This window comes from Emys orbicularis, chromosome 9 (genome assembly GCF_028017835.1).
Source record: "Emys orbicularis isolate rEmyOrb1 chromosome 9, rEmyOrb1.hap1, whole genome shotgun sequence".
Lineage (NCBI taxonomy): Eukaryota > Metazoa > Chordata > Testudines > Emydidae > Emys > Emys orbicularis.
In genome coordinates this window covers 27,803,565-27,827,656 of record NC_088691.1, presented here as the reverse complement: position 1 = coordinate 27,827,656, position 24,092 = coordinate 27,803,565, and the positions used below count along the sequence as shown (strand labels likewise).

Here is a 24,092-nt window from a genome sequence, read left to right as displayed (position 1 = left end):
TGAACTAGATCAGGGGTCGGCAACTTTCGGCACGCAGCTCGCCAGGGTAAGCACCCTGGCGGGCCGGGCCAGTTTTATTTACCTGCTGACGCGGCAGGTTCGGCTGATCACGGCCCCCACTGGCCGCGGTTCGCCGTCCCGGGCCAATGGGGGCGGCGAGAAGCCGCGGCCAGCACATCGCTCGCCCGCGCCGCTTCTCGCCGCCCCCATTGGCCCGGGACGGCGAACCGCGGCCAGTGGGGGCCGCGATCGGCCGAACCTGCCGTGTCAGCAGGTAAATAAAACTGGCCCGGCCCGCCAGGGTACTTACCCTGGCGAGCCGCGTGCCAACGTTGCCGACCCCTGAACTAGATTTTCAAAAACATAGTGTTTGGATGTTCCCTTACGCTAATAAGGGTCATTATCGAGGTGTGCTGGCTCCTCAGTAGCCGTGTAAGAGCACAGCACTAAGGGATGAAGGTTGGCAAAGGGGCATTCCCCACACCACCTCCCATTCCCCACACCTCATGCACTGCTCTAACACAGCCCTGCATCCCCCCACTCGGCGCTGACCCCCCTCTATTCCTTAGCTCTGCACCAAAATAGTTATAAGAATCAGAAAATGTTATGAGCAACTTTTCTTTGATCCCACTTAGTCCCATTGCTCAGAAGGTTGAGGCATGAGTGCATTATCCTAACTGCTTACTAGAGTCTTTCATCTTTCCTCTGTTTAAATTAACACTAATTTCCTTGACAACGCTTCTACAGTAGAATCAGTGTCTCCTTGTGGATTTTTGAGCTCTGTAAAGTAGACATGTTGGTCTCAGTGCCAAACTTCCAAAAAGAGCCTTTGCAGAATGCAGGCAAAGAGTAAGGAACGTGTACAGGGCACACTTGGAAGCTGCCAAGGGTAGGGTTTGCCCTTGCGGTACATAGGTGTAGCTCAGGTTCAGTGACCACAGGATGTCACCTCCCAGCATTTGTAATAACTGTCTGGAAGCCCTCTGGCTTTACCAGGGCCCATGGTCTGGCTGCATTTTGGTCTCTTTGGCATGTCAGTTTCACTCATGCTTACCTGGAGTTTTAAACTTTTACCCTCAATAGCTTTTGAAATGTGCTTCTCCAAAGGGGAAGTGGGTCCAAGCACTAGATAAATTCCTAAGGGTGATACCAGTTTGGAGCGGATCAAAGCTATAGTTTGAGACCCATGTGTGGGCAAAAAGAGTTAGCACCACCAGGTGATTTTTGTAAACACCATTTTTGGGGGGCTGTATCTTAGGAACCCTTTACACACATGAGCCTAAATTTGGACCACACACTCGTGAGGTACAGTAAGCATGTGGATTTCAAGACATTCTGAGTCAGCATGTGGATCTTAGTGCACTTAAAATAGTCGCCTTTCAAACAGTGACTCTGAACCTTAAATAGAGCAGAACTGCTGCTCTGCTATAATAAAAATGAAATGAGGCCTTTTTAGATACATTCTGGGATATGAGTAGTGGTGGGACCAGTAGTGGTTTTGTCTTTGGATTTTTTTTGTAGCCTATAATAGAATTATGTTTAGTTTACAGGAAATGTGAAACTTGGTCTTCTGAGCTCCTGTTGGCACCTGGCTACCTCATTCTCACTCTCTTCCCCATCTACTTACATGATTAATTTTTGTTATTTCTCCATCTGCTCTTCATTATGGTGCGTGGAGGACTGCACGCTTACTTCCAGACTCCAGCAATGTCATTCTTTAAGCTGTCCAAGGAGAATCATTAGAAAGGGGTACAAGGCACTCTTCCTGCCTCGCTTGGCATATCCTGCTGCTGAAGTTTGCTCCATGGCATCAGAATTTTCAAGCCTTGGGTATAGAACGCATTTGTGTTCTTCATCATGTAATTGGCCCTGCAGATCCTCAGTGTCGGAGTTGTGTTCTGTGGGTGCAGAAACCGTTCCAAAGCAGACTGCTGTTAGTGGACACTCACCTCTTACTAAATTGTCCTTCATGTAGATTCCAGATCAGATGTTCTTCCATACGGATTATCGACCACTGATCCGTGATGCTAATAACTATGTGCTGGATGAACAGACCCAACAGGCTCCACATCTCATGCCTCCCCCATTCCTGGTGGATGTGGATGGAAATCCACATCCCACAAGATACCAACGTCTTGTACCAGGACGTGAAAATTGTAAGGATGAACAACTTATTCCTCAACTGGGATATGTGGCTAATGGTATGTTATCTAAAATTCTTGTTTAACAAACTTATTGAAAAGTATATGAATGCTAATTAACTAGGGCAACATTAGAGGGAATGATCTATTATCGCTCTTCTTCAGCTAGACAGTGATCTTCAGTCCAATGTTAATATGTGGGGGATGAATTACAGCATGAATGAAGCAATGCAAGTGTACGGATTGGCCTGTCTTAAAATCAGAGACAGGATTTGAGTTATTGTAGAGAATCTGTAGCACTCAAACATTAGTGAGCCTTATTCTGTATAGTCAACGAATCCATTAATTTCAGTGGGGCTGTATGCAAGGCTGGCAGAATAGGGCCCTGTACTTTATAGCTACTGTATTAACAAAATAAAGTAATCTTTGAAAAGGAAGAGGGTTTTTGGTTTTGGAATCAAATTTGTTCTTTGTAATATAACCTTTGCTACAGGAGGATCTTTAAAAAATCTGACTGTCAATACCAAATGAAACATTAGTACAGTATTTGTTTTCTCTACTGCTACATGTGGCTTTAGGCTTAATACTTGCAACGGGTGGGGAGAATCTTTTAAATTTTGGACTCTGCCTAGATAAGTAGTTCCCTATATGGCAAGAGAAATTTGGGTAGCAAATAACAAGGTATAAGAACCAGATCGCAAGAAGACTTTTCTTGGTTCTTTTTTGAGTATATGCTTTCATACAAACTGATAGTCTTTGGCTCTTGCTTCAATCCATATGAATGATAAAATAGTTTTTAAAATCTGTAGCATGAGTGGAATGAGAAACCACTAGAGCTGAACTTAATGGGAAAGTATTCAGAGGAGCTAGGTATCTCATGGAAATCTTTGTAGTTTACCACCTTATTGAAATAGTTGGTAAGCAATGTATCTTACAATAGAAGAGTCAACTTGGCTCTATACAAATAAAATACAAAATTTTATAATATATGTGAATTGAAGGCAGGAAGGCACGTGGTGCGGCGTTTGTGTGTGTTTGGGTTGTTAGTAAAACTGGTGGTTTTGTTCTCACTAAGGTGACGGTGAAGTGATTGAACAGGTGATTGGGCAGCAAACCAATGACCAGGATGAGAGTATTTTGGATGGAATGATTAGGGAGCTGCAGAGAGAACAAGATCTGAGGCGAATGAATGAAGGAGAAGCTATCCCAAACCCTCCATACAGTAGATCACACTCTATTAATGGTGGTAAGTATTCCCCCCTTGTCTTGATTACTCATTTAGTCAGACTGCTAGGAAAGCACCCTGAACAACTGTGACCAGGTGCCTGGATTGGTTGCACTGAGAATGCCAATGCTTTTGCAAATTTGACCCAATAGTTTCAGCTGGGGAAATGTTTTTCAGGGCCAACTTCAGAAAAGTTTGCCTGTGTACATCCAGATTCAGATCTTCTCTGTCTGATTCAGAGGATTGATTTCAATCCACATCTCCTATCTCACAGATGAGTGTGTTAATCACCAGGCTATGGAGGCATTCTCTCTCGGCTGAGTGAATATTTATGCAAAGTGGAATAGCTTCAGCCAGAGAGATTCAGAGCAGAATAGCCTATAGCCTGGTGGTTAGGATTGTTACAAAGGAGAGAGATGTGAATTCAGATCCCTGCTTCAGACTGGGGATTCAAATGCGAGTCTCCCAATCCTAGACAAGTGCATTAACCGCTGACTAAAGGTTATCAAGGGACACCACACACACTCCCTCACAGTCTGTTCCCCCTCTACCTCCTGAAAATGGGTTTTTCTGTTTTTTTGACAAATGCCTAACATTTACAGAATATTTTCTCTGGTTTTTCAGTTTGGTGATTTGAACCAAAATATCATTTATTCGCCTAGTTCTACCATGATTATGTCTTGTGTGTGCTTTCTTTCCCTGTCTTTCCCCATTCATTTAAGCCAGGGGGTCTCAACCTTCATTGCACCGTGATCCCCCTTCTGACTACAAAAATTACTACATGACCCCAGGCGGGCAGTCCGAAGCCCAAGCCCCGCTGCCTTGGGCTGAAGCCCTCGGCTTTGGCCCTACGCGGTGAGGGTCGGGCTTTGGCGCTGGGCCCCAGGAAGTCTAACACCAGCCCAGGCAACCCCATTAAAATGGGGTTGTGACCCACAGTTTGAGAACCACTGATTTAAGCATTAATAACCCATCTGGAGGTCTTTGGAGCTCAGGTGATGACTTAGTAGAAGAACTGAGAGAGTGAGGTACAACTGAGGGCACTTGATGATCTAGCTGGGCAGTGCCTGACTGCTTAAGATAATTAGACCATAATTCTCTTACAAACTTTTTTTTTAAATAAACTTTTACTATATTATCATTTATTTGCTGCAGGGATGATGCTTTCTAACTTTTCGTATCTTAATGTCACCACAACAGTGTATAATTAATAAGTAGACAAAGTTATTAGAGTACAGTGCTGCGAAAGGCTAATGCTCTCTTGCTGCTGCCTATATGCATCAGTGTTCATAAAATAAACATATCTTCTTTGTCCCAGTGTTTCATTTCAAAGCTTGAATTTGTTCTCCTGTCCCACTGTTCTGTTTCCCTGACTTCTCTTCTGATATAGACCATGATTAAAAACTAAAATCAAACCCAATCAGATCTGACCAGCTGATTACAAAGCAGCTTACTGTCTGTTGTAACAGATGCTGTGGACTTGTGCTGTGAGTCAGCTAGTCACAGATCAGTTTATTCATAGTATCCAAAGCTCTTAAAAAGTTTACTGTACGTTTGCTAGTAATCTGGTTTTAGGTTTTAAATGACTGAGTGACTTGCTTATGTTTAAACTATCTGCTACTGATACAGATCCATGGGAGCAGTGTGCTTAGAACTGCCTTTCCTTAAACCAAAGTGATAGGAAAGAATTACCAACAGAACACCTAAGTTTATTTTGATCTAAATCAGTGGTTCCAAACACCCAGCTCACAAGCCAGGTCCAGCCTGCTTGAGGTTCTTATCTGGCCCTTGTGACCGATTTTAAATTTTGCATAGTGCAAGTTTTCATTTAAAAAAAAAAAAAAGTCTAGTCCATATGATTAAGATAACCTTCCAAACATGAACGGAGTGTAAACAGATGCCCCATTGTCTTTCAGAGTTTGCAGGCTACTTGAAACGGTAGCTGTGGGACACATGAACTGCCTGTATTCACCTCAGTGAGGTGTTTACATTTAAGCCTAATTGACACTTTAAGAACCAGTTTTTCATACAACTTTGCATAATTATGAGTGTACTTTGCATGTGCACCATATTTGTGCATATAGAAATTAGATAATTTCACTTCTAAATAGCCAAGTAAACCAAAGAGAGGAATAGCTGTGGTACTAGTACAGCCCAGCATCTTCTTATCCCCACTTGACCGACTAAAGGAAAGATTCAGACTTTGTCTGGCTCTGGGTAAGTGGCAGCATGTAGCTGTGCTGCCTTGAGAGCAGCTCAGGGACAGAGTTGTTTTGAAGAACATAAGAACGGCCATACTGGGTCAGACCAAAGGACCATCTAGCCTCGTATCCTGTCTTCCGACAGTGGCCAATGCCAAGTGCTTCAGAGGGGATGAACAGAACAGGTAATCATCAAGTGCTCCATCCCCAGTCGCCCAGTCCCAGCTTCTGGCAAATAGAGGCTAGGGACACCATCCCTGCCCATCCTGGCTAATAGCCATTGATGGACCTATCGTCCATGAATTTATCTAGTTCTTTTTTGAACCCTCAAAAAATGCACAACAGGGTAGGTTATAGAAACAGTACAAGTGGATGTGTTGGAGCCTACAGCGATCTCATCTGCTTTTGTAGCATGACATTTTCAAAAGCTCCTAAGTCAAAGTCCTATTGAAAATCAATGGGACTTTGGCCCCTAGGTACTTATAAAAACTTTACTTACACATCTTATGTTGGCCTAATTGTTACTTGGCTGAGAAATCTCCTCGAAAACTCCAGGTACCATAGGAAGTCACAGCACTGACTGATCACTTTTTTTATGTGTGTGCAAAGTGGTTGGTAACATTCCAGCGACATATAGAAGTAGGTATTTCCCTAGATATTCATTGAAAGCATCAAAACCCCTCACCTCATGTTAGTCACTGATTTTCAGTTGATCAGTAACTGTGATAAAACTGCCCTCCTCTGGACCAGCGCAACTATGCTCTGCCACTTGCAGAGGGCTGAGAAGAAACTCTCTGTCTGGCTCTAAATTTTTATGCATAGATTTTTATTAAAATAGTTGTGGAAATGAAAGGGAAAGAGATCTTCATTTTTGTGTTTTAGCTCTTAGAAGTCCAGGTTTGGACTCCCCACCAAATGTTGGTCTCAGACGTAGCGGTCAGATTGAGGGGGTCCGGCAAATGCATCTCAATGCTCCTCGCAGTCAGATGGCCACAGAGAGAGATCTCATGGCCTGGAGCAGAAGAGTAGTGGTGAATGAGCTGCATCCAGGGGTTAGCAGGTAAGATGAAGCCATTGATACTGAATTTCTGTTGGAACTATCTCCATTCCTTTGCAGTACAAGAATACTAAAACATATTGAGTTAATTTGTTCATATTTCTTTATGAATCCAATATGTGCTGTCCATATGGAATCAATTGTACAAACATTATGAACTGTGTATACTACTAAAGATCATGTTATAACTGTAGGGAGTCTATTGTTTCCTGGGTGTGCATGTATAATGTTCCAAAGAATGCTTGGGGGAGGAAGAATAAATCATATAGTGTTTCAATGATGCCTCTTTCAAAAATGAGAGAAATTATTTACATTTTTTTTTAATAAATTGATTTTTCAGTACCATATTTTCTTCAGACTTAATTAAAAATTAGGATTATATTCTGCTTGGGAATTTGGAGACTGGTAATTTCTTACCTATATGGTTATTTAACTCCTTCTTTGCTGGTTCAGATATTCCATTCTTACCTTTTTGGGGCCAGTTTTATTTCGACTGTTCTTTCTTGAAAGTTTTTTTTTCCTAGTGCAGCTTTAAAAAATTTTAATAGGTCGTCATGCTCAGTGAAAGATTTCTTGAGCTATCATCAAAGATCCAGCCAGCTCCCCTTTTATAGGGAAATGACATCAAAAGAGGTTTTTTTTTTTTTTTTTTTTTTTTTTTTTTAACAAAGCAAAATCTCTGGGTGCTAGGAGGATTTATGCCCACTTAGCTGGTAGCAAGGAAGCAAATACTGTTGTCAGTCTGTTTAATGACTTAGTGAATAAGCTGAATGTCTGCCGTATGTTTTAAGGGTTCAGGAAGAATGCCGAGCTGTCAAAGGTGATATGGAAGTTAATCTTTACACTGTTGAAAAGAAGAGAAAACCATCCCACACCTTGCAAAGGGTGAGTAATTTTCACTAGAAGAAAAGGGAAAATAAGAATGGAGACCATTTTAAGCATTATGCAAAAAAAGTCCAACAGCAATTTTTCTAGATGTTTTAATATCCTTGCTACTTAATCTTTCTAATTTTACTATTTATGTCGCTCCATTTTTAATTTAGTCTGTGCTGCAGAACAGTTTGCTGTTAGCTGTGTAAACCATTGTCATGGGAGGGGAAACAGTGAAGTACATGGTTTAAGTGAGTAAAGGCTCATCTTAGATTAAAAAAAAAATGTTGGTACCAAGATCTAGATCCTACAACTTGCAACATATGGGCAAATGCTGCATCTACATGGAGCCTCCTGTTCTTTAGTGGGGCTCTGTGTGGATGGAAAGAAGTCTTCCCGCATGGTGATTTTTGCAGGATGAGGGCCTAACGTATTTTCAGGCTCTTGGGAATGCAATAAATATTTTGTTATGCATAGACTTTGAGGACCAAATATGTTAGATTTTAAATTGAAAAATCGTTTAAATGACTGACTGCTTGACAAATTAAGCGTTGTATATGGGTAACTACTTTACTCATTTTTTTAAAAAAGGATTCATAACACGTCTCTCTTCTGCAACTGCTGTCATGAACCCCTGGGTCTATGTGAAGTCCCAGTGTTTGGGCACAGAGGCCCCTAAATTGCAACAGCACTGTTCTAGGAGTTCATATTACACAGTCCGCTTAAGATACTACATCAAAGATCTGTTTTGTACACCCACCAGATGATAGTGATATCATTCAAAGATGAAGTCACACACTCTGCTGTAAGGGCTTTTTAAAAAGTGCCATTAATTAAAATACAAAACACCATTTTTAATACGTCTGTATTGGATGAAATCCTGTCCCCACTGAAGTCATTGAAAAAACTCCCATTGATTTCAGTGGGCCTGGATTTCACCCATTGTATGCAAGTATTGCAGCTGACAGGATCCTTTTTTCAGGAACCTTCAGTCCTCATCTTCCGCCTCTCTATTAATATTATTTGGAGTACCATAGTGCCTAGAAGTTCACTGTGCTAGTTTCTGTACAAATACTGCAAACTCAACCTGAGATCTGAAAGTCAAGCTGGCTTCGTTGCTGCTGATGCGTAATCAGTAAAATCATATGTTCAATCCTATGTTTTTCTTTGGAATCAGACATGTAATAGAGGGTAGGCTTTCTCTTCTTGAACAGCAGTGGGAAGGTTATTTGAATCTTTTGTGCTTTTTTGCCAGCAAGCTACATCCACACTAGTACTAAAATGGTGTTGACTGAAACAGTATTTAGAGTCTTGTTGAAAGCAAGTCTAATCTCACAGTTTGATTTGTGGCATTTTTATACATGCATTTTACAAGTATGCTAGAGGAACCACACAGTTCTTAGAATAGTAATTTCCTTTTTTGTAGTCAAGACCACAGGGAACAGCTGTTCAGCAAGAAAGTGGTATTTTTGCATAACCAATTTTTCAGGGTCGAATCACTTCTTAAAACAATGGGCAATATTTTTTCCAGCAATACCTAGCCAAGCCAGAATAATTTAGGGATGGCATTTCAGCCCGAACTCCAGATTTTCTGGTTTTCCGTTGAGAGTTGGACAGCATCCATTCCTTTTAATATGGCATGTTTTTGTAGTATATATATATTTAACTGCTAAAAAATCTAATCTTTGTCTTTTTCCCCCCAATAACAAAAGAGCGATTATCAACCTGGGAGTGGACGATCTTTGAGAAGAAACCAACGCAAACGCCAGCATGCCTACCAAACACGCTCCACCATTGAACACAATCAGCAGGGAGCAAGTCAAAATGCACATACAAAGGAAGAATCTGAAAGCTCCTCTGAGGTATGACACCTCAAGTGATTGTTTCAATAGGTTCCTTGTTCATAGATTGTGTAGTTTGACTACAGATATTCTCAAAATGGTGTTATCATTAAGACTCAGGATTTTCTCTTCCTTTATGAAGAAGGATTTGATTCATATTGTTTTTAGGATTCATGCCATTATTTTATTAAATCAGTCTGGGAGGGAGATGAGCCATTTATTTCAGTGCCTAAATTGGCAGAAATATAAAAGTATTCAAATCTAGTTAAAAATGGATTGTTTAATGGACATCATCTGCTAGGAAGTCTTGAAGTGTTGTCAGGTTAATTTAATTGGCCTGGACATTTGCTATTTTGGTGTTTCATGCAAATAAGAGACTTCATATTGCACATGTATTGTAGATGCCACTAAGTAGGTTGGTTTTGTGGTTTCTGTGCAGCAACTTTTAAAGATACTGTGTTGGTGTTAGTGGTTGATATTGGCGAGAGTAAGGATTGAACGTTTCACAGATTAAATGGAATTTCCTCAGCAAGGAAAGGGGGAGCATGTAAAATAAGAAGACATATTATACATATTCTATGTATTCACTGCCTTCTCCTGCTCTGTAACTTAAAACTAAAATACATGTGAATTAAATGCTCAGTTAAAAGCTCACCATAGTTATCAGAATTGTGACAAGAAGAAAAAGTTTAGTATTATTGATTAATGGCCATACTTGTATATTAATGGATATATGTTTCAGATATTAGAAATTAATACCTTTTTACGTTTTTAAGAAAGAAACCATTTTAAGTATAATTTTTTTTAATTGTTTTAACATCTGATGATATCCAGTTCTTCCTCATGCATCTGCTTTTGCAACTCTCCACTGTAGGAGCGCTTTGCCTTGCAGACCACAAACCTTCAGTAGCAGCAAGAACCATTAAAGGGCTATGTGCATCACCCCTCAAAAAATCAGGCTATTCTTCTTCCACCTGTTCTGCAGAGGCAACTTTGTGAGAGAGAAACGATAGTCACGTACTAGTAACTGGAATTCTCTGATTATATTTTGGGTCTGTAGATCTGCGAGGACCACATTCTTCAGCCTTTCCCTTTCATGTGGATTTTGGGTCCAGTTTTCTGAGGTTGAAAGGACCTAAAGGACAGTTTTTATAGGGGTGTGGAATTCTATATATTGGTTCTAGAATGCCGCCAGGGTGGGTGCTGTCCCACGCCTTTAGTAGTTCATGCTACTATCAAAAGTGCAGTGGTTTGTGAGGGGAGTCATGTCATGTAACTCCTCCTACATCACTCTGGAGAGACCTTTTTTTGAGAACTTGAGTTACTGGTAAATAACTTTCCTTTGACAAACGACATCCAAGTGTTTGTATCATGACATTTTCAGGCGAATACAGTAGAACCTCAGAGATATTAACACCTTGGGAGTGGAGGTTATTCATAACTCTGAAACGTTCGTAACTCTGAACAAAACGTTATGGTTGTTCTCTCAAAAGTTTACAGCTGAACATTGACTTAATACAGCTCTGAAACTTTACTATGCAGAAGAATGCTGCTTTTAACCATTTTAATTTAAATTAAACAAGCACAGAAACAGTTTCCTTACTCTCAAATCTTTTTTTATACTTTCCCTTTTTTAGTAGTTTGTGTTTAACATAGTACTGTACACCTCTACCCCGATATAACGCGACCCGATATAAAACGAATTCGGATATAACGCGGTAAAGCTGTGCACTCTGGCGGATCAAAGCAAGTTCGATATAACGCGGTTTCACCTATAACGCAGTAAGATTTTTTTGGCTCCCAAGGACAGCGTTATATCGGGGTAGAGGTGTACTGTATTTGTGGTGTTTTTATTTTCTTTGTCTCTGCTGCTGCCTGATTGCATATTTCCTGTTCCAAATGAGGTGTGTGGTTGACTGGTCAGTTCATAACTCTGGTGTACTACTGCATATATAATGTGAAAGAGAAAATATTTTGGTGAAAGTGTGGCAGCAGGAATAACAACATGACTCTTTTGTTTTTAATGCAGGAAGATGAAACAGTTGGCACAAGTGATGCCTCTGTGGACGATGCTGTAGCTGTGTGGCAAAGTGAAAGCAGTTCCAGGTAGCTTTTCCTGTCCTTCTAAATATTTCTTCTTTGTCTTGTGATTATGTAGTCTTAGAAAGCCATACCATGACGGCTGGTATTTCTGGAGCCATGACTACAATATGGAAATGAGTATCTAGGACGGGGTCGGCAACGTTCGGCACGCAGCTTGCCAGGGTAAGCACCCTAGCGGGCCGGGCCAGTTTGTTTACCTGCTGACGCGGCAGGTTCGGCCGATTGCGGCCCCCACTCGCCGCGGTTCGCCGTCCCGGGCCAATGGGGGCTGCGGGAAGCGGCGCGGGCGAGGGATGTGCTGGCCGCGGCTTCCCGCCGCCCCCATTGGCCCGGGACAGCGAACCGCGGCCAGTGGGGGCTGCAATCGGCCAAACCGGCCACGTCAGCAGGTAAACAAACTGGCCCGGCCCGCTAGGGTGCTTACCCTGGCGAGCCGCATGCCGAATGTTGCCGACCCCTGATCTAGGACTTATTTCACTATGAAATAAGTAAATCTGTTACTCCTGTGAGAGATTAAGGTAAGGAGGAGAATCACACCTTGTTTAGTAGATTTTTGTGCTCTGCACTGCTCACCATTGACGTTCACAGGCTCCATCACCCTGGACAGAATGTTTGTGTCTCTTTAACTAGGAAGTATCGTAGTGAAACTGACCAAGGTTTTTACAAAAGCACTTACCTTTTGTTAAGGCAGTGTGAAAGACCTGTCCTTAGGTGGGAGGAGGGATAGCTCAGGGGTTTGAGCATTAGCCTGCTAAACCCAGGGTTGTGAGTTTAATCCTTGAGGAGGCCACTTAGGGATCTGGGGCAAAAATCAGTACTTGGTCCTGCTAGTGAAGGCAGGGGGCTGGACTCGATGACTTTTCAAGGTCCCTTCCAGTTCTATGAGATAGGTATATCTCGACACACACACACACACACACACACACACACATATATATATATATATATATATATATATATACACACACCTAACTTTCAAATGTTTTTTAGTCCGAATACTTTCTTCTTTTTTTTTCTTATCCGCTATACAGTTTTTTGTATTTTGTGCAAGAATAGGAGCTAGTATGAAGTAGATCTGCAAAATGAAGCGTTTTCATATTTGTGAGTCAGCTACCCAAAACACAAATGTTAGTTGATTATTTGACTAGTGAAGTAATAGTATTGACATGGGATGACTGCATTATGCTAAAGTGGCCAAATCTGTTCCGCTCTCTGTAATGAATTTTGTCAAAATACCTTGGTGCATAATTTTTAGAATTTTTAAAAAAATACAATGCTTCTGTGCTTGGAGGGACGAGAGCTAATATTAAATCAGAAAGTGTATGTCGGTTACTGTGATGTTATGGAAGTCAGCAGTATACATTTAAAGACTCCACTACTATAGGCTAAAACTTTGGCAAATTCCAGTAATAAATCCATTAAGAATTGATGTGAAATCACGAGGGCAATAAAATATGTCCCTACAGCCTTCTGTGAATGAGTGGCATCATTACTATGATGCAAATATTAAATATAATGCTGGCTTGTATATGAATTTGCAACTGAAATAGTATGCTGACATGTCTAAATTATGCATGATTTAGGCTTTCTATAGACTTCATGTGAATATAGTTCTAATCCTGCCAGCTGTCCTCTCAGCCACAGGAACCCACCTGCATGGAGCAGCTTGTAGGATGAGGCCTAGGACTGTATTGTGTGAAAGTCAGAGTTATGGTTTTCTTGACACCTTGTTTCTTAGCTTTTTACTTCGTAATATTTACAGTGATTCTTCAAGCGAATATTCTGACTGGACAGCAGATGCTGGAATTAATCTCCAGCCTCCAAAGAGACAAACCAGACAGGCGACTCGGAAGATCTGTAGCAGCTCTGAAGATGAAAACATGAAGGAAGCTAAAGGGTTGGAAGAGAAACGAAGGAAACCCAAACAGACTAGAAAAAAGGTTAGCTTTTTTTTTTTTTTTAATGGCTTTTTGGCTTTACGGCTATAAATCTTTCATAAATGGTTGTCTTCAAGTTAAATTTTTTTCATTAACAAGTATATATGAAAGACGACTGACTGATAACACAGTAGTCACAGTTCACCTTAAAGTAGAACAGAATAGGATTCTGGATGTGTAACTTTGTTATGCTATTGTTGTGTAGTGGTAATTTTGATATTTTTAGTGATTTGTAATTAGGATGCTGAAAAGAACAGACTTTTATAAAAGAGCTAGGTTAGTGAGAGAGACCTTTATATTTACTCGCTACAGACCAAGTTATTTTGTGTTTTCTGAATAACTGTGGCCAGAACCAGGCCCACATGAAGGTCCTTTTTTGTCTGAGGATTTCCTTGGCTAGTGCAAAGCCAACATAGTACGCTGTATGCATAGGAGGAGGGATGTAGTGTTTTGAGGATTGGAGAGGTAGGGCCAGAACTCACTTGTGCTCCAGCAGTCCCCACTGGTGCAACATCCCTTGGAGTCACCACAAACGAGAAGTACGTCAGAGCAGCCATTAATATGCTTTAACTTGCACCAGGGGCCAGTTCAGCTACTAGCCAGCCTGAGGATCTTTGCCACAAAGGTGACTTGGAGCCAGTTTTGTCTCACCTCAGCTGTGCCAAGCCATGCTCTGGAACAGCTGAGGTGTTAGTCCTTAGGTTCTCAAATTTTTCAACTGTCTATTTTACTTTTACTTTTATGGATATATTGGGGTGGAGAGGATGGAAAAGGAAAAAAAACCAAGTGATTAGCACCCCCCTACATCTTTCCTTTTGTATAACTTCATCTCAAAGGGCAAATGTAAAGGGTCAGATTCACACCTGAAGTGAGCCTATTGACTTTGAATTGTGTCCCAAATAGATAGAACTACAAAGGGTTAGTGGAAGGGCTGCGACATTAAAGGAGTTATGTTAGTTCCATATTTTAAATTTTTTTATTATACGCTTCTCTTGAAGAATGTTTGGTTTTTGTCGAGGCAGACGTTTAGCATGCTGTTAGGCCTGTTATATATATCTTAAGAAATGAATTCTTTCCTTAGTCTGCCATTATATTGCTGATGATGGGTGATCACTTGATCTTCTTGGAGACTTGGCATTTCAGGATTTGCTTTGCTCATAATATTTAATCAGCTTTGTTCTACGTAATGACTTGTTCACATGCCTTGCCAATAGTAATTACAGCTTGTTCCCTAAAAATAATTTAATTTGTTTAAGAAACCAAGTGGATTACTTTCGATGGAAGGTGAACCCAGTGAAGAATGGTTTGCACCCCAGTGGATCTTGGATACCATACCACGTCGTTCACCCTTTGTCCCACAAATGGGAGACGAGGTAATGTACGTGTTCTCACTGACAGCAGATGAAATTGCCTTAGCTAGGGCCAATAAAGATGCTTCAGATGCCTAGATATAAATATCCTGCTGCTCAGAAGGAGGAATAAGAGTGTTTTCCAAGAAAATAATCCCTATGGAAATATCCTATAGAATTTAAGAGGGATGATCCTTTGTGTGTGTGTGTGTCTATATATATATATATATATATATATATATATATATATATATATATATATATATATATATATAGTAAAAAAAAAAAAAAGAAAATAACCCTATGGATCAACTGTATGAATAAAATGAAATCTACACATTCTCTTTTCTTTTCTTTAAGATTATATATTTTAGGCAAGGCCATGAGGCTTATGTGCGGGCAGTAAGGAAGGCAAAAATTTACAATGTTAACATGCAAAAACAACCATGGAACAAAATGGAACTCAGGGTAAGTCAACTTAACAAAAAAAAAATACTTCCACGATCTGTGAATCCTGTCATTAACTTCTGCATTAAAGTCAAATGTGAACAAATAAAAGAAAAATGCTGTTTAAAAATGTTGCTTTGCAAACCAAACTTTAAAGATTTTTTTATGAAATACACCAATCAATCAATCAATCACTGATGGTGGGAACTCAATAGGAGATTCAAGTTGAAGGAAGATGTTTACCTAGAATGGTATTCTTCACTAACAAAAGTTAGACAACTCTAATTTGAAATACACCTCTACCTTGATATAATGCAACCCAATATAACACGAATTCGGATATAACGCGGTAAAGCAGTGCTCCGGGGGGGGGCTGCGCACTCCGGTGGATCAAAGCAAGTTCGATATAATGCGGTTTCACCTATAATGCGGTAAGATTTTTTTGGCTCCCGAGGACAGCGTTCTGTCGAGGTAGAGGTGTATTACCTTTTCTTGCATTCTAACTCACGTAGAACTAGCAACTCTCAGGTTGTTAATATAGTCACTTCAGCATTCTTAGAATGAATGAGCATACAGATACTGCTCATTGTTTCAGAACCTGAGAGTAACAAATAGAGGTCCCAACTATATGTTATCAGTGGTGGCTGTTTGGGGCCAACTATGAGTCTTCAAAGACGTCTTCAGTTTGAAGGGGATGGGAAAGAACTACTCCCCTTAAGTTACATCCACACTTGGAACTAGGGTGTGATTCCTAGCTCAAGCAGACATACTTGTGCTGGTTATCATTGAGCTAGTGCACTAACAATAATATTGTACCTGTGGTGGTATGAGCTAGCAGTCCCAAGAACATACCCATGGGATCCAGGTGGGTTTATGCTCGGGAGCGGTTGGCCTGTGCCACCGCTTGCCGCTGCCTGTGCTGCCACAACTACACTTCTGGTTTTGACATGCCCATTGGATGAGAGCTAGCACGAGCATGTCTCTGTGAGGTGGGACTCACACCCCTAATCCCAAATGCAGACGTAGCCTTAGAGAGGCATAATGCCTCCAGGTATTGCCTCTCAAGTCCTAGCACTTCCAGAGGCTTTCATTTAGCTCATGCTGAATCTTCTTTTTAAAAAGACCATACTTTGCTTCCCCTAGTGCTGCCTCCTGATGTGCAAAGGTTTGAGGTTGTGGCCTTGGCCAGAGATGCCCACCTGGGGCCACTACTGCTTCTGGAAGAACAAATGCACTATCCCCAATACACTTTCCAGTGCAGTTAACCAAATTATGACCAGCCTTGTTGAATATGATACGGGGGAGAAGTACTGTGTACCCTCTCATCCTTCTTTGTTAGAGAGACCATTATGCTCTTGGATTTTTAGGAATGAAGCATATGACTGATAGAAGGATCTAGGCTGGAAGGAAGAAGTAATCTATAAATACATATCTTTCTTTGTACATATATACGAGTGAGTTTAAACATGGATACGCTGCTTTTAAACCCTAAACATTGACCCACACTGTGTTTTGATAATTAGGAACAAGAACTTGTGAAGACTGTAGGAATTAAATATGAAGTCGGACCTCCTACACTCTGCTGCTTGAAGCTTGCATTTCTAGATCCTATCTCAGGCAAAATGACAGGAGACTCTTTTTCCATTAAGTGAGTAAATCATTTCTCCAAAAAAACAAATATTCTTACAAATGGTCTAGAATCCCTTTTTCCTGATCTCCTTGCAGTTGAAGGCTTCATGTAAGCACTTGTCATTGCTGCAATGAACATGAAATAGTATTTGAAGACTAAAAAGATTGCCTGTGGGATTCCACGAGAACAATTACTGTGGAAGCAGTATCTTGTTTAGAAGTAATATTGTTTTCTGTTATTCATAGGTACCATGATATGCCAGATGTTATTGATTTCCTTGTGCTGCATCAGTTTTATAATGAAGCCAAAGAAAGGAACTGGCAGATTGGTAAGTACTGTTTTACCACATCCTTGTGTTTGGCATGCTGAATACCAATATTGGACAGGATACAATTCATTTGTCTTTATTCTAAATCTAAAATGTAAATATTTGCCCAGTTTTAATGAAAGAGGCACTTGTAAGTCATTGGTTGTTCACTTTTAAATGTACTGGTTATTTTTCAAGTGCAGTCTTCTCTTTGAGAGCATTCTAACACACCTTTTGATGTAAACACCTTATGTTTTATTTTCTAGCATTTAAACTTATTTAAAAAAATTATAGTTTGTCACTTCTACAATTTGCGTATTAATAATTTCTGATCATGACTGGTATGTTTTAAAGCCAGAATGCTCAGATATGCTGGTGATAAGAGCCATATAAATAACCACACAGAATACAGTTGTGACTTTCAGAGAGACAATCTGTATTTGTGATCCACCATCACCAAGTTAGTGGAGGCTGGTGTACTGGTAAGATCATGTACTTGATCAGTATCAAATTATGTAAATTACACTGATTGTCTAACTTCTACTACAGGGATCGGCAGCCTTTTGCACGTGGCCCGCCAGGGTAAGCTCCCGGCAGGCTGAGATGGTTTGTTCACCTGCTGCGTCCGCATGTTTGGCCGATCGCAGTTCCCGTTGGCCGCGGTTCGCCGCTCCAGGCCAATGGGGGCTGTGGGAAGTGGCGCAGGCTGAGGGATATGCTGGCCGCCGCTTCCTTCAGCCCCCATTGGCCTGGGACGGTGAACCGCAGCAAGTGGGAGCTGCGATCAGCCAAACCTGCGGACGCGGCAGGTAAACAAACCGGCCTGGCCCCCCCAGGGGGCTTACCCCGGTGGGCCACATGCCAAAGGTTGCCGATCCCTGTTCTACTATATGATAATGATGGAATCTTTATGGCACCATTGGAAGCTGTGCTTTCAGCAGCAAGGTGATTAACACAGCAGCAGTAGTAGGAGAGGAAGAGAAATGTTATAATATTGGAGGAGAAAGTCAATTGGTCCATAATGACCAGAAGAATCTATGGCTAGGTTGTGGTCTGAGGCTAGGGGAAATCTGCTGTCAATCTCCAGAAATGTAAAGATGCTCTCCTTTGGTCTTTTTTGGCCCCTGTATGCTGCTGTGATGAAGAGGGTAGACATACAGACTCCTGTCAATTATTTACTTTACTATATTATATAAGTAAGGTGTTTTAGCTGTTACAATAGAAATGGATACATTACTCCACTGCTAAATAACTTTTTTTTTTTTCTTTTTAATTTTAATTACAGGGGATAGGTTTCGCAGTATAATAGATGATGCTTGGTGGTTTGGAACAGTGGAGAGTCAGCAGCCTTTCCAGGCAGAATATCCTGATAGTTCCTTCCAGTGCTACAGCGTTCAGTAAGGATTACTATAGTTACTATTACTATCTGATATATCTAAGCATTTATGGGTCTTTTCTCCTCTGCGTATTTATATGTAATTTACATGTGTGCATCAAGGGAAAAAAATTTAGATGAACAAACAGCCCACCTTTCTTTCTGACCTACCTACTCCCAAAACTATAATTTTGCACTAAAATCCCAATTTGATATGAATTAGAGCCCCAGACAACTACACTGAGTTCCTGGTTCTTGTTACATTGGAATTGCCTTACCAGATCAGACTGTGGTCTTTCTCGTCCAGTATCCTATTTCTGACAGTGGCACCAAATGCTTCAGAAAAAGGTGCAAGAAACCATGTAGTGGGAGTTATGAAATAACCTGCTCATAGGGAAGGTTTCATTCTTACTCTGGCCAATGGTTGTCTTTTATGCGCTGGAGCATGAGGCTTTAAATCTTTTTAAGAAATTAATCCTATCTAATGTAACCGTGACGTTCTCGTTGTCTACAAAAATGTAGAATTCCCTTTCTGAATCCTACTCAGCTTTAGCTTCACCGATCATGTGACAGTGAGTTCCACAGTTGAATTATGTTGGCTTTTTAAAAGTTTCTTTTTATTAGTTTTTAACTTTTGCCTTTCAATTTCATTGACTGTCCCTTAGTTTTATTATAAGGATAAATAGGAACACCTGATTTCCCCTTGTATACCATTCGTTATTTTGTATACATCTATGTCTCCTTTTTATTAGTCTCCTTTCTAACAAGTCCCAGTCTTTGTAATTGCGTCTCATATGGAAGTCTTTCCCTGTATCTAATAATTTTCATCACCTGTCTCTGGACCCCTTCTTTTTCTGTTATCTCTTTTGAGATGGGGCGGCCAGAACTGAGCCAATATTCCAGGTGAGGGCATACTATTGATTTGTATTATGGCATGATAATACTGACAGTATTATTGTCTATTCCATTCATTTATGCGTAATGTTTTGTTTGCTGCACATGCAGCAGGTGCATTTCAGTGTTTAAAGATGTAATATAATTAACATTGAAAATAATAATTTGAACTATTCATACACATTGTTGAATTCTGTGACGACTCCGGCTTTTAACCTGAATAGTTAGTTAATTTGAAACCCAGCAATGTGTGTAAATAGTTCAGATTTGTCTTTCAATGTGCATTACCTTGCATTTGTCAACACTGAATTTCATTTAACGTTGTGCTGCCCATTGGCCTGGTTCTGTTGGATCCTTCTAGTGCATGGGCGGGCAAACTTTTTGGCCTGAGGGCCGCACCGGGTTTTAGAAATTGTATGGAGGGCCAGTTAGGGGAGGCTGTGCCTCCTCAAACAGCGAGGTGTAGCCTAGCCCTTCTTCCCCCCCCCCCCCCCAATCCAACCCCTCCTGCTTCTCACCCCCTGACGCCCTCCCCCCCCCCTCCATCCCCCCCGGACTCCTGCCCCATCCATTCCCCCCCCCCCCCGGTTCCCTGACGACCCCCTCCAGGACCTCTGCCCCATCCACCCCCCACCCCGCTCTCTGTCCCCTGACCACCCCCAGAACCCCCACCCCTGACGGCCTCCCGCTGTCCCGTCCAACCCCTCCTCTCATTCCTGACTGCCCCCCGGGGACCTCTGCCCCATCCAACCACCCGTTCTCCCTGTCCCCTGACCAGCCCCAGAACCCCTGACTGCCCCCCGCTGCCCCATCCAACCCCCCCATCTCCTTCCTCACTGCCCCCCCCCCGGACCCCTACCCCATCCAACCACCTCTTCTCCCTGTTCCCTGACTGCCCCCGGAACCCCTGCCCTTGACTGCCCTCTGCTGCCCCATCCAACCCCCCCCATCCTAACTGCCCCCCAGGACCTCTGCACCCATTCAACCCCCCTGTTCCCTGCCCTCTGACCACCCTGACCCCTATCCACACCCCCACCTCCTGACCACCACCCTGAACTCTATCCAACCCCCCCGCCTCCCTGCCCCCCTTGCCGCACTGCCTGGAGCACCGGTGGCTGGCGGCGCTACAGCCGCGCCACCCGGCTGGAGCCAGCCACGCCATCCTGCAGCACAGAGCACCGGGTCAGGCCAGGCTCTGCAGCTACGCTGCCCCAGGAGCTCGCAGCCCCACCGCCTAGAGCATTGCGCCAGTGGCGCAGTGAGCTGAGGCTGCGGGGGAGGGGGAACAGCAGGGGAGGGGCTGGGGGCTAGCCTTCTGGGCCAGGAGCTCAGGGGCCAGACGGGAGGGTCCCGCGGGCCGGATGTGGCCTGTGGGCCGTAGTTTGCCCACCTCTGTTCTAGTGTTTCTCAGTCTTCTTTAGTTTTAACTAACATCATTTTGAGTCATCTGCAATTTGTGTCACCTCATTGTTTCCACCCCTTTTCAGATCATTGCTAAATATCTGTGTAAAATAGCCGTCCTAGTGTGGTTCTTTGGGACATTCTACTGTTAATGTTTTGTCACACTGAAAAACAAGGATTTGTCCCTATGGTGGCTTTTTGGGGGTGCAGGGGTGTTGTTTTTGTGGTGTTAGCCAGTTGCTAGTGTATGGCAGTACTGTGCCTTGTCCCATCACAAAATAGTTCCTTAATAGCCTCCTGTTTAGTCAAAGGATTTGTTTAAAAGTTCAAATAAATAAAATCAACCATTTTTCCATTATCTACTCTCTTGTCGACTTGCTCAAAGTGTGCTACCAAATTGGAGAAGCACCATTTTCTGTTACAGAAGCTGTGCCAGTTTCTTCCTTGCATATCATTGTTCATGTAGTAGTAGTAACCAAAATACTATGTTGTTCTGGAGCGCTACTGGGATTCTCAAAAGTGATCTGTAGCTATTATATTACAGTCTTTTCTGGTAGATATCATCTGACAAAAGCATTTGTTAAAAATACTAATCTATCAGTCACTGGTTACAAAAATAATCTGTGGTTAGTGGTTACAAAAATGTTTTGACTTTTTTCCCTAGTGGCGGTAGTTATTGATTGCTGTAAAACAACCTTCCCAAACATTGGGTTTTATTAATTGTTGTCATTGCTAAGGCAGATACATTGCTGAGATTTGACCAGTACTCTGTGTATTAGAGATGAGCTTGAAGAAAAACCCTGGATCTAAATACCCCCAATCCTAAGGAAGCTGAGATCCACTTGTGACTTTGGCCCATCTCTAATATACTTCTGGGAAGATCACACTGCCATTTTATTTCAAGTCTCTTTTGGAAGAAATTTTACACCCTACATGCATCAATGAAAATAGGTAAAAATTAAATAGTTGCATGTAAGTAATATGGTTTTCATTTGTTTTAAACAGCTGGGACAACAATGAAAGAGAAAAGATGAGTCCATGGGACATGGAACCAGTTCCAGAAGGAAGTAAATATGCTCTTGAATTCATTATCATTTCCATGTCAGTACGATTATACCGGCATGGCATTAATGGCTCACTATTTTTGAATTCTTCACATTTCTTTTAGCTGCTTATCCAGACGAGGTTGGTGCTGGAGTTCCCGTGTCCCCAGAGGAACTGACATCTCTACTGTATAAACCCCAAGAAGGAGAATGGGGGACCCATTCCAGAGATGAAGAATGTGAACGAGTTATTAGGGGGATTGATTATCTTCTGACCCTTGGTATGTTGGGCATGAAATAAATTACAGGAGCATCAAGAAAATCAGCGTGATGCCAAATGACTCTTTGGGGGGGAAATTTACTTTAAAAAAACCCATTGGAAATAGCCTCTTATTCCTCTAGGTACCCTTTGCAGGCACACTTTCATCTTGATAGGGTTTGATCGTGCTCCAATTCATGTCTAATGATAGCAAGCGAGCTAGACTGAGTCCCTAATGAACAAAATATAATTGGTTTTAATGAGTCTTGGTATGAAACTACTTTATTTAAATATTGTTAAACAAGGAAGGAATCTGGTTTACAATTTCTGATGTTGGACACCCCTACGTCAAGGTTTGTATGAGATGGCAGTTTTCAGCAACAGCTACTGGCATTGAAATCTCAAATGCAGTTTTTAACTAGTTCATGCAAGGGGAAATTCATTTTCATCCTGTGGGCATTCAGAATGGCTCACTGAGCAACATGACTGTAGATATATTTATCGTTGGGCCAATGATTGCTGGATTTTTCTTTTTATAAGGGATCTAATTCTGTTATTATCATATGGCCAGGGCTGTCATCTGTGGAGTCTACCTGATTCTGATCTTTTTGTTTTTAGATATTTCTAACCCCTTTGCTGTTCCAGTGGACCTTAGTGCCTATCCCATGTATTGCACTGTAGTTGCTTACCCAACTGACCTCACCACAATCAGGAGGAGACTTGAAAACAGATTTTATAGGTCAGTTTGATTTGTACCTCATTTAAATTCCTGTGTATTTTATCATGTATCCCACTAGAACAGGGGTTCTCAAACTTCATTGCACTGTGATCCCCTTTGGACAATAAAAATTACTACATGACCCCAGGAGGGGGGAACTGAAGCCTGAGCCAGCCCTTGGGCTTTGGTCATGGTTCACAGCAAGTCTAAGCCAGCCTTTGGGGTCCCAACCCACAGTTTGAGAACCGCTGCACTAGAATGATCTGCTGAGCTGAATGTATTGCAACTCAACAAATTACAGTAAGTGACAATATTCACTGAAGTTATCAGTGTCCTCAGCAGGTCTATTGCATAAGACTAGACTCCAAACCCCATCTTCAAAGAATAGGTCTTGATAATTTTTTTTTTTTTGGGTCATATTGCAAAAACAAAACCAGATTTCTGGGTCTTGATCTCTTTCCTGATCTGAGACATCTGCCTTGCGTCTTCCATCCTGCAAATATTGGAGGCAGTTCAGATTTGCTTGATAACGCCTCTTCTTGCTCTTGCACCTGATTCTTTCTCTGCAGTGCAGCAAACTTAGAGGCAGTTCAATATTCCTGCCTTCATCTAGTAGCATCTCAACTTTTTGAGCTGATTTTGGGGCAGCAGCAAATAATACCTTTGTTAGCCCCATCTCCTTTCCCTCGGAGGACAAACATTTACCATTGGGACCTCTCAGCCAAGTTCCTTCACTGCATTTGTTTCCACCTGGGGCAATTCCTTTCATTGTTGATTGTGGCATGTGAGTTCCCTTACCATGTAATAGGCCATGGAGCCTGCTATTGCCAATCTGGCATGGGCCAGACATCCTGGCCATCTGAACAGAGGCTTTGTCTCTTGGTGCTGGGCTTGCAGGGTCTACCTCTTTTCTAACTAACTTTTATGGCACCAAAGGAAGGTAACATTTTTCTTTCCTCTCCTTCCCCCACTCAGGAGAATCTCAGCATTGATGTGGGAGGTTCGATACATCGAGCATAATGCTAGGACTTTCAATGAGCCAGACAGTCCTATAGTTAAAGCAGCCAAAATTGTAACGGATGTCTTACTTCACTATATTGGGTGAGTACTTTGTGTTTCCTTATGCCAGCATTTCTGGGTTTCTAAACCAGTTCTGAAATGTATTTTGACTTGTCCTGTTGCTCTGCAGGGATCAGAGTTGTACTGATATATTGGATATATATAATAAAGTGAAAGCAGAAGATCTAAGCAGTACTGATGAAGAGGAGGAGGTAAGAGCAGTAAGCATGATCAT

At 41.8% G+C, this 24,092-nt stretch overlaps 1 protein-coding gene across 1 annotated transcript in view; it reads left to right on the top strand.

Annotated features, from left to right (window-relative positions):
* Positions 1-24,092, top strand: part of BRWD3 (bromodomain and WD repeat domain containing 3) — an 83,873-nt gene that overhangs the window by 46,386 nt on the left and 13,395 nt on the right. Inside the window, exons 17-33 of the mRNA XM_065411275.1 lie at positions 1,976-2,201; positions 3,217-3,387; positions 6,450-6,627; positions 7,416-7,509; positions 9,207-9,356; positions 11,365-11,441; positions 13,201-13,378; positions 14,632-14,748; positions 15,085-15,192; positions 16,695-16,819; positions 17,047-17,129; positions 18,394-18,505; positions 21,784-21,845; positions 21,947-22,102; positions 22,699-22,819; positions 23,774-23,899; positions 23,988-24,069. Of these exons, the coding sequence (XP_065267347.1) occupies positions 1,976-2,201; positions 3,217-3,387; positions 6,450-6,627; positions 7,416-7,509; positions 9,207-9,356; positions 11,365-11,441; positions 13,201-13,378; positions 14,632-14,748; positions 15,085-15,192; positions 16,695-16,819; positions 17,047-17,129; positions 18,394-18,505; positions 21,784-21,845; positions 21,947-22,102; positions 22,699-22,819; positions 23,774-23,899; positions 23,988-24,069 (2,166 nt within the window). The remainder of the gene's footprint in view (positions 1-1,975; positions 2,202-3,216; positions 3,388-6,449; positions 6,628-7,415; positions 7,510-9,206; positions 9,357-11,364; positions 11,442-13,200; positions 13,379-14,631; positions 14,749-15,084; positions 15,193-16,694; positions 16,820-17,046; positions 17,130-18,393; positions 18,506-21,783; positions 21,846-21,946; positions 22,103-22,698; positions 22,820-23,773; positions 23,900-23,987; positions 24,070-24,092) is intronic.